At 39.0% G+C, this 11153-nt stretch overlaps 1 protein-coding gene across 5 annotated transcripts in view; it reads left to right on the forward strand.

The window, feature by feature from the left end:
• Nucleotides 1-10565, forward strand: part of septin9b (septin 9b) — a 69677-nt gene extending 59112 nt beyond the window's left edge. For 3 of the 5 annotated variants that reach the window (XM_026302523.2, XM_026302522.1, XM_026302521.2), the window contains exons 7-11: nucleotides 1546-1663; nucleotides 3035-3130; nucleotides 3321-3417; nucleotides 7453-7504; nucleotides 8486-10565. In XM_026302523.2, the coding sequence (XP_026158308.1) occupies nucleotides 1546-1663; nucleotides 3035-3130; nucleotides 3321-3417; nucleotides 7453-7504; nucleotides 8486-8702 (580 nt within the window). In that variant the 3' untranslated portion in view covers nucleotides 8703-10565. The remainder of the gene's footprint in view (nucleotides 1-1545; nucleotides 1664-3034; nucleotides 3131-3320; nucleotides 3418-7452; nucleotides 7505-8485) is intronic. The other 2 variants (XM_026302525.1, XM_026302524.1) reach the window with 1 other exon arrangement.
• The last annotated feature ends 588 nt before the right edge of the window (nucleotides 10566-11153 follow it).

Genomic DNA, 11153 nt, shown 5'->3' on the forward strand with positions numbered 1-11153 from the left:
AGCAGAACACAGTCTTGGCTTCAGCAGCCATTTCTGATTATAGCAGAGTCAGCCGCACTATTTTCCCTGTGGGCAGCCTTGGTGTTAGCTCATTTAACATGTCTTCCTGAGAAATTGAAGGGTGCACTTTGACTCTCATCAGCTCAGAGCTGCTTTCTGGTCTATTATTGAAAACAAGAGAAGCCAACGCTTTTTACAATGTGGTAGGTTGTTTACTCCACTTCTCATTTGACCACAGAGGATATTTTCTCACTTTATGTAAATATAAAGGCGATTTATGGATTCCTGTTGGTGTACATCTGTATATGCATTCATACAGGTGCATCTATTGTCCACACAGTATATGTTAGAGTGCGCAGATAGATTACACATGAAAGTTTGCATGTCTGCTCAGTCATGCATGTGATCCATTGTATATTCCCATTTCTTTGCATATTTTTTATGTATGCAGTTACATCATTTCTGTTGTATTATATAAACCAAGAGCATCAGCCCCCTGGTCTTTCTTCTCTTTTCTGTCCTTCCTCTCTAAATAGATGTTTCACATGCTAGTAGGAATATTTCCAGTAGGAAATACTGAATATAAAATGTAATGCTTTCAATCTCTGGTTGAATGCATGGCTTACTATGTCATCCCTCTTTGCCTTTGTGCTGCTCAGTTTCTATTTTCCTCTCTCTCACTATAACACATGCACCCAGTGTTTCATGGTGACATGGCTGCCAGTCATGGTGGAGAGCCAACCAGGCCTCTCCTGCAGCTGCCTCTGGGTCTTTAAACCAGGCTGGCCTGACTTGGCTGGGGCTAATTGGAGGGCAGAGCAGACAGCATGAGGGGAGCCCGTCTGGAGGAGCAGCTGCAGGCAACACTGAGATAGATAAAAAACACAGAGAACACTGGCGAACACAGTATAGATCAATACTTGGTCCAGGCTAATCACTGCTTTACCAGTGGCGACCATATGGCTGTTAAAGGAGAAAAGAGAAAACACACACTGAGAATATACTTTTATCCACATTTGTTGGACAAAAGCATTAATATTAAAAATAAGTGTTTAATACATTAAGCTTTAAATTTAATGTGCAAGCTCAAATACAGTTTACTGAAATAGGATTGAGTAATAGGAAAAGGGTTTGAGAATAAGAAAAGAAACTGCAACCTCTACTAATGCAGTATGTGGAGTAATAAACTAGGGTAGGCTGAAGGTAATGGAACAGACCATGATTGTCCTCTGGTGGCCACTATGGTTCATTACATGTCTGACAAATACAGATGCACCAAATTAAAAGATGCTTTCTTTGTGTCATAGAGAACAAAAATAAAATATATTGTACCAAGTGGGATAAAACAACCTGCAGATGTGTTACAAAGAAAAAGTAAAATAAGCTGTACATCCTTATATCTGTGTATAGAGCATAGATGCCAAAATCTGTGAGATGATTTTTGGTCCTGAAGCACAGTACTCTTTCATTTTGGCACATTCAAGCAATTAACACCCAAATATGCATGAATTTAATTTGTTCTCCGTTGTCTCTGTCATCCTGCAGTCTGAGGCCTCTGGATGTGGAGTTCATGGCGCGTCTCAGTAAAGTGGTCAACATCGTGCCCGTCATCGCTAAAGCGGACACACTCACCCTGGAGGAGAGGGACTACTTTAAACAGAAGGTGAGAGGAGTGTGTGTGAGTGAATTTAAGTAGGTGTGTATGTGTGCTTTTACAAATATCTGAAAATATCTTCCATGAATTTAAATGCATTTAATCTCATTCATATATTTGGTTACATGATTCTCCTATCATACCTGCAATGTGTGGAGTCTTAACCGGGGCCTGCTGCATCCCTTCCTCTGTGTTTCTGTTGGATAATTATCAGTCCACAGGAGGCAGACCGCCACCTGCCTTTCTCCATCATGTCCTTTATCTCACTATTCCCTCCTTCCAAGGATTCGGACATCCCTATCAGCGTATTCATTTTAGAGGGGTAGAAGCACAATGGGTATCTTGGCTACTGTTTCTCCCCCTGATGCCTCTCATACCATCCAATAAGACCTAAGTAGAGATAGGACCAGGACCTGGCAGAGAAAGGATGCCACTGAGCTTGTAACTGAACTGTTTTGGTTGGCTGCCTGCTCTGTATGACCTTGAAGATTATTAACTAAAAGTCTCTTTGGCCAGATGTTTCCCCCCCCATTTGTTTTCCAGCAGCAACTTGACATACAAACACAATAGTAGGATTTTTCTATTGAATTTTCAGCTCTGTGAGTACAGGTGTGAGCGTCTGGTCTGATGCCTCTAATCCACAGTTTTGTTTTTTTTGTTTGTTTGTTTGTTTTTGTCCAATTTCACTTAGTTTAATCCTGAGAAAGCTTCCAAGGACAAACAATGAAATGTCTGAGTAAGGACCAGGTGTAAATTGTCAGGAGTAGTAATTGTGCTTTTATTCTTCTCAGAAGCTTGTCTGTCCATTTTTCTGCATCTGTGTTTGTGTTTCACTTATTATATTGACATAGAATTGGGGTGGCCCTTTTATAAGCCATCCATCAGTCTGGATGAATCTGGATCCGTCTAATTTTTTTTTTCCCCCAAGAGTGGTTAACCTACATGTTAACTCCTCCATCTTAGGGATATAGGAACCATTTAATGTCCACCAGCCAATATAACACAATCAAGTATTTGCTTAAGTCCTCTAGTGGGTTCCAGCACCATCTATTCGACTATCTGGCCTGAATTTAAATATCTTCATATAACCAGGGTTCAGTCCAAGCAGCAAGTGTGTTTGTGGTTATAGTGACTGATAGACTTGGGTGTTGGCTGCTGGCTGAGTGCTGGAATAGTGAGATAATAGATGAAGGATTTGTGTCTGACATCTCCTAATTTAGTCTCAGTGTCAGCTCTCATTATGGAAACCCTCCTCTCTGAGTAATGATGATTTAACAACAACACATTCAACTGAGAAAATATTGCATTATGCTGTATATCGGACATCCTGCTGTGCTATGGCTCTATATATTATGTAATTTTGTTTGCATCATTATGCAGATTAGAGAAGAACTGCGAGCCAATGGGATCGATGTTTACCCTCAGAAAGAGTTTGATGAGGACACAGAGGACAGGATGATCAATGACAAAATCAGGGTAAGTTCACATTGTTCGGTGTCTGCTTCAGTCGACCCTTAAACGCCACCATATCTGCCCAAAAGGTTGATTGAAGCATCTTTTTCCAGCAAAGGCAAACAACAATAAGACGACCTGAAACTAAATCATTGCGAAAGATGTGGTCAATGATGTGTGTATTTGTGTGTGTGTGTGTGTTTGCACTCAACAGGAGATGATCCCTTTTGCTGTGGTGGGCAGTGACCAGGAGTACCAGGTGAACGGGAAGAGGATTCTGGGAAGGAAAACAAAATGGGGCACCATAGAGGGTAATAACACATAAATGATAAGACACAAACATGTGCACACACACACACAAAATTCCACAGTTGGTTAGATTTGACAAACAGACAATTGAAAATGAGTCACCAGGCAGATTAATGTATCCTAAACACAGGTCAGCCAGAGCCAGCATGAGTTAAAACTAAAATTCACTGACTTTTTTTTTTTTTTTTTTTTTTTAAAATGTAGTTATTGCATATTCCAGATTGGTCTAATAGTATATTATAAAGTCCATCTGCATGGTGGGATTTGGTCTAACACTAAAAAAAAATGGCCCATTTACCATATTCACACTTTCAGTTGACAGTGCCAAGGCCATCTAATTGTCTCACTATAATAGATAATACAATCACATGCAAGAGACAGATTTTGATTTTGGATGTATTTTGAACATATGGAAAGTTACAAACTGCAGCTTTAAAATCTGGCCAGCTGGTTTAACCGTCTGTTGTTTGACTACCAGGCGTTTGTTTGACTCTGTAGCTAGGGGGATGTACGAGACCAGAGGAGGAGATTTACAGAGACTTTCTGTGTCCATTGGGATAATTCACAGGAACATAAAACACACACACACACACACACACACACACACACACACTTGCATGGCTTTAATACAGTTTACATTTCTTGGCCTGTGCTCTACACTTGTACTGCCAAGGATTTTCTTAGGAAGCGGGTGTCCTTACCTCACCCGTGAGTGTATGTTTGTGTGTGTGTGTGTGTGTGTGTGTGTGTGTGTGCGTGTGTGTGTGTGCGTGCGTGTGTGCGTGCGTGCGTGTGTGCGTGCGTGCGTGCGTGTGTGTGCGTGTGCGTCAGCGAGAGAGAAAGAGAGAGGACATCTGTCTGGACTGAGAGTTAACGTATGATTGGAGGACAAAAACACAGGTGAAGAGGCCTGGTCTCCTTCCCAGACTACACATCAGCACACTCACATCATCCATATTGAACTGTAGCTTATTTATAAAACTATAAACGCCTATAAATTTTTTGTAAAAATATATGTTTATTTGCCAAAACATAAATCATTGAATTATTTCTTTGGACAAGACATCTGCTTAGTTGTAACTTGGTGATTGTTTATAAGTTTTAGAAATCATTAAAAGCCATAGTGAAGTGCAAAAATCAAGTTGGAAATATTTTGCAATGATTATCTTTGTAAATATATTAGGATGCATAATGTGGCCTTGTAATACCAACTATAACATTTGGAGTTCAAGTTAAAACAAGGCTGTTTTTCTTCCTAAAAGGATGAGGATTTCTAGTACTCAACCTTTTTTTTCTTAAAACCTGAAAGTACTGTGGTGTGAAAAAGCTTTGGCCTCCTTCCTGATTTCTTATTTTTTTGCATGTTTGTCACACTTTGTTTCAGATCATCAAACTAATTTAAATATTAGTCAAAGATAACACAAGTAAACACATCATGCAGTTTTTAAATGAAGGTTTTTATTATTAAGGGAAAACAAAATCCAAAACTACATGGCCCTGTGTTAAAAAGTGTTTGCCCCTCCGTTAAAACATAACTTAACTGTTAATCACATCTGAGTTCAATTCCTCTAGCCACACCCAGGCCTGATTACTGCCACACCTGTTCACAATCAAGAAATCACTTAAATAGGACCTGCCTGACAAAGTGAAGTAGACCAAAAGATCCTCAAAAGCTAGACATCACGCCAAGATACAAAGAAATTCAAAAACAAATGAGAAAGAAAGTAACTGAGATCTATCAGTCTGGAAAAGGTTATAAAGCCATTTCTAAAGTTATAAAGCCATTTCTAAAGCTTTGGGACTGCAGCGAACCACAGTGAGAGCCATTATCTACAAATGGTGAAAACATGGAACAGTGGAGAACAGTGGAGAACCTTCCCAGGAGTGGCCGGCCGACCAAAAATAGCCCAAGAGCGCAGCGACGACTCATCCAAGAGGTCACAAAAGACCCAACAACATCCAAAGAACTGCAGGCCTCACTTGCCTCAGTTAAGGTCACTGTTCATGACTCCACCACAAGAAAGACACTGGGCAAAAATGGTCTGCATGGCAGAGTTCCAAGACGAAAACCGCTGCTGAGCAAAAAGAACATAGAGGCTTGTCTCAGTTTTGCCAGAAAACATTTTGATGATCCCCAAGACTTTTGGGAAAATACTCTGTGGACTGACGAGACAAAAGTTGAACTTTTTGGAAGGTGTGTGTCCCATTACGTCTGGTGTAAAAGTAACACTGCATTTCAGAAAAAGAACATCATACCAGCAGTAAAATGTGGTGGTGGTAGTGAGATGGTCTGGGGCTGTTTTGCTGCTTCAGGACCTAGAAGACTTGCCGTGATAAATGGAACCATGAATTCTGCTGTCTACCAAAAAATCCTGAAGGAGAATGTCCAGTCATCTGTTCGTGACCTCAAGCTGAAGCAAACTTGGGTTCTGCAGCAGGACAATGATCCAAAACACACCAGCAAGTCCACCTCTGAATGGCTGAAGACAAACAAAATGAAGACTTTGGAGTGGCCTAGTCAAAGCCCTGACCTGAATCCGATTGAGATGCTGTAGCATGACTTTAAAAAGGTGGTTCATGCTCAAAAACCCTCCAATGTGGATGAATTACACCAATTCTGCAAAGATGTGTGGGCCAAAATTCCTCCACAGTGCTGTAACAGACTCATTGCAAGTTATCACAAACGCTTGATTGCAGTTGTTGCTGTTAAGGGTGGCCCAACCAGTTATTAGGTTTAGGGGTCAAACACTTTTACACACAGGGCCATGTAGTTTTGGATTTTGTTTTCCCTTAATAATAAAAACCTTCATTTAAAAACTGCATGATGTGTTTACTTGTGTTATCTTTGACTAATATTTAAATTTGTTTGATGATCTGAAACATTGTGTGACAAACATACAAAAAAATAAGATTCAGGAAGAGGGCCAACACTTTTTCACACCACTGTAGCTGCTGCTCTGTCAGTAAGTGTTATTAAACTCTACAGAGCTGCGGGGTGAGAGAGGTGAAGTACACGGACTGTGGGACTAATGGCGTCCTGTCCGGCCAAAAGAACAATGGCTCCGTTTTAGTCAAGCCAAGTGGCATGAGAGAGGAAGCTGCTGGTCTGCCGGGCCTGTCAGCACCAACATCATAAATTAGGCCTCACAGGAGAAGCTGGCAGTGGAGTCTCCGTATATAACAAGTTGAGAGGAAATTTTACTTAAGAGGACACTTAAAAAAGGAAGAAGATGCGATCAGACATGCATTTAAATGTATATATTCCACTGTGTATATATATGTATATGTGTATATATATATATATATACATATACATATATATACACATACATATATATTCAATTCAATTCAATTTTATTTGTATAGCGCCAAATCACAATACAAATCATCTCAAGGCACTTCCCCAGGAGTAGAGTGGAGATACCAGCAGAGTAGCTTCTTACAAAGTAGTGGTGTGTTTCCTCAGTGGTACTAATCAACACTCCCATGACCGGCAAGTTATTCCACTCTACCTCTTTCAAAGAGAATTTAATTTCCTGTCCCAGGATTTCAAAGCTTTACATAAATAGCACCCTCCTTTTTTTTTTTTTTCTTCTTACACTCTTGACATAATCTATAATTCAAACATGCATTAGCCATCCTAGAAGCACCAGCAGCTTGTCACAGGGAGTTTGTTAAAACGTCTCACTTAAAGTTCTCCAATATAGAAGAGAGCTGAGATGTATTAAATTACTTGAAAGTGGGGGAGTGCCTTATCTTGGCTTAAGAAAATTGCTGGAGATGTCATGTTAGAGGATGCCCTTCAGTTGACTTAGGAGCAACACTGCCATCTCATGGTGTTGCAAGGAATAAAATGTGTGCTTCAATAAAAGGGGCCTCATGTTTAGTTTGTCATTACTTCAAAACTATTTCATATATGGGGCATGTTTCTCTGTGAAGTCTTAATATATTTTGACTGCTCAAGATTATATTTCTGACTGTCTGTCAAGGTATAAATTTAATGTTTACTTTTGTCTCTCCCCTCTCTCATCTTATAGTTGAGAATATCGCACACTGCGAGTTTGCCCACCTGCGAGACCTTCTCATCAGGTGAGCTTCCAGCACACTGTAGACTTTTGTTTTTACAGCAGGGACTTGTTAAAAACACTGTTATGGACTGAGCCTCCTGTGAGATCAGTAATCACTTACTATGTCTTGTGTGAAAATGAATTGGAAACAGCTCTTCATTCCCCACTGAAGTCAGTTCAAATTAAATTCCACCAGATGGGTTGAGTGGTTCCTTAGACATATGATATGTCCATGGTCATATACACTATCAACAAAAGTTTTCTGGTTCTTGACTCTTTCTAAAGTCGAACATACTTGTGACATTCTTTCTATAATTAAAATCAAATATTGTTGGGACCGAAGGTGCTACAGATTGTTGTGGAGGATCCCACAAATATGCTGCACTTGTAGGTTTCTTTGCTTTCACTATTCACATGGAGAACCTGAGACTGTTGCCGTTCCATCGTTCTTTTCTAGCACAGCCTGGAAGGATCCTTGTCTTTTGTTAATTGCCTTTTCCTCACCATTATAATAGCAATCTGCAGCACTACTTCTTGTTGATGTATTGTCCTGGTAATGCTTCAGAGGGTGCAGTAACAAGCAAGCCTTCCTTGTTTTGAATGTCCAACCAACGTTTGGACACCTGTAGAAACTACTGGGATCATTTCTTTACCTCTAGCAATTTATCACTTTAATCAATGGACTTTCAGTCTTTAAAATGTCAATATAAAATGAAGAAACTTTGATTGAAAAATGTAGGTGATCCCAAACATTTGACCAGTGTTGGTGCAAGGTAGGATGTTTTTTCCTTGCATATGTTTGGCATAGTGGGATAGCTAGTTTGCCCTATTCACAAAGAAACCAAGAACATCAGACAAGTGTAGTAAAAATGCAAAGTATGAAAACAGAACAAATCATTCAGCAGCGTTGGCCTGTCCAAAAGGCACACAATTTGGGAACCACTGAGGTAAAACACATAAAATAACAGACACTACTCTTGTAATATTACCTTCTTCCTTTCAGGACACACATGCAGAACATCAAGGACATCACAGGCATCATCCACTATGAGACGTATCGTGTCCGTCGGTTAAATGAATCCAACAGCCACTTCACCTGTCAGCCACCTGAGCATCCTACTCTTCAGCCTAAGACCAACGGTCAGACTGAGGAACAGCCCAGTGCCCTGCAGGCCAACGGAGTGGCTGTCCAGCATGAAGCGCTGTCCCATGAGATGTAGAGAGTCCTGTGTGGTGCCAAATTAGGATTTCAGGACCCAATCAGGCACAAAACATACACTCACACGTATATTCTGTTTACATGAACATGCCCTCATGCACACAGTCACACACTCATGCTGTGAAGACAATTTCATTACATAGAAGGACTACCTACCCACATCTTTTAATTTATTAGAAAGTTACAACACACAGGACTCAGAGTAAATCCCACCCTATTTCATTGGTGGGCTATTTCCTTATCTGCATCCATCAGTGCAAATATGAGCAAAATCAAGATCCACATATTGTACAGAGGTCCTGCATTCAGGATTGTTTACGGTAAACCATGAAAACTGTCAGGTTATGGAGAAACAAAACTAAATGCACACAGTACGTGACCCACTAGTCAGTTTTGGCTGCTGGATTTATGTGTTATCTTCTTATCCACTGTCAGACCTGCAGTGGAGTTCAGCAACCATGCAAGTGGCAAAGTAACAGACACAGGATGTTGATCAGAATTAATCATGCTTAATGGAAAACATATTGAGATTAAAAAAAAGAAAAGCCTGTGATGTACAGAATATCTCTGCAGGAGATTTAACTATGCACAGCTGGCCAGATGAGGACAAATGGCATAAATCAAAACTAATTACAGCATATTAGATGATATGATCTAACCTAGAAATAAGCGTTGGTGTCACTGGCCTGGTCTGCTCTGTCTTGTGGTGTATAGTTTTGTATAGACATTAGGGTTATATAGAGATATTTAGATTAGTTTTATAGTATTATAGAGGAAGATATCATTGACACCTGCACACTGCAAAATAAAAAAGCAATAGTGGTGTGGAGCAGCTTCTGGAAAAGAATGAATCCTCTTAGAACCCTGTTTTGCCAAACCATCCTGTCTCTTTCTATGTCATGCCAATGTTGTGTAATACAGTCATAACTTGCATTTTACATTGCTCATTTACTATTGTGTTTTTATTGCTGTTGTTCCTGTTCTAAAATTATTGTATAAGATGGAGGTTGTGGAGGAATTTGTTTATTGCTTTCTGACTGTAAACCAAATAAAAGTCCATTTTTCTGTTTTAAAGAGAAGCACATACAGTATATAGAGTGATCTATGCATAGGTATTTATGTGTATGTTCAGTGTAATCATGATGATTGAAATTTCATTCCAGTTGTTGGCTTTCAGAGATTTGTTGCAGGTCTTAAACAGTGATGGTGTTATAGGTTTAGAAAGTGTTTGTTTTTTGTTGCCTGCACTCACACAGCATGTTGTGCCCTGTCGATTAGGCTGCACTGTAACTGGTGCCAAAGATGAGTTAACCTGCTAGTGAAGTGTAGACGTGGTCTGTATCTGTACATTGGATTTTAATAATAGCATCTAATCCTGCCAGTAGATAATGGTTAGAAATTTTACATTGCAAACATAAAACATTTTGTGAGAGGAGGATGTTTTACTTTTCATTGAGAGGAAGGATTTGTGCCAAAAAAACCTATATAATATACATAAAATTACGTCACTGAATTTTTATTAATATTTGTGGGAAAAATGTGGGCATTCATACAAGCTCAAGGCACATTTTGTAGAGACTCCATCTAAATGTATGACATTATCATAATTTCCTAACCAAGTTATTCAGCAGCATATGTTTTGCCTCTTTAAGTCACAGCAAAAAAATATTTTCCGTACTTATAAGACATAATAAAAAATAATAAAAAAAAGAAAACAATTGTCTTTTATCCAGAGAAAGTTATTGGGTTAAACTTTGTTTACTGTTGTATGGTTATTGCGTAATTTGTTATGGAATTATAGATCAAGGTTTTATCTTTGATATGCTATTTCAAAGAATAAAGATTGATATTTTTATTGTTTAAAGTTGACTGTCTTGATTGGCAAAAAAAAAAAGAAAGTGTTTGGTAATTAGAAGCGTGTCCCAGTGAAGAGGAAGCTTAAATTAATTGGAGCATGACACACAATGTTAAACAAAAAAAACAAAAAAAAACAACGTCATTCAGTTTGTTTTTGTCATGGTTTTAAATATCACTGCTATAATCCTTTAGATTTCACCTTGAATCAGGTTGGTAGGGCCAAATCTTTTTTATCAACATTTAATCATTTGAAACAAAATATACTTTGAATATTTACAGAGATATTATCACTATATTAAGCAATAAGCCAGCAAACATTTTGCATAGTGCATTTAATTTAGAACATCCTAAAAAGGTATAAGACCTTCAAAGTCATTTAGTACTTCTGAAACCTCAAAGTGAACTTAGACCAGCTCATTCTTCTTAATAATAGTTTGCATTTGTATAGGTAAAAACAAACAGCATCCCAACTCAACTGAGAGAAGATGTGAATTTGCAGCTCTGCAGGAGCATCACACCATGCTCACACATGCATTGGTTTAATGGGGCTTCTCATTTACACCTCCTGTCACACTTTTTCTCAACTACCCTGCTG

This window comes from Mastacembelus armatus, chromosome 1, assembly GCF_900324485.2.
Source record: "Mastacembelus armatus chromosome 1, fMasArm1.2, whole genome shotgun sequence".
Classification (NCBI taxonomy): Eukaryota; Metazoa; Chordata; class Actinopteri; order Synbranchiformes; family Mastacembelidae; genus Mastacembelus; species Mastacembelus armatus.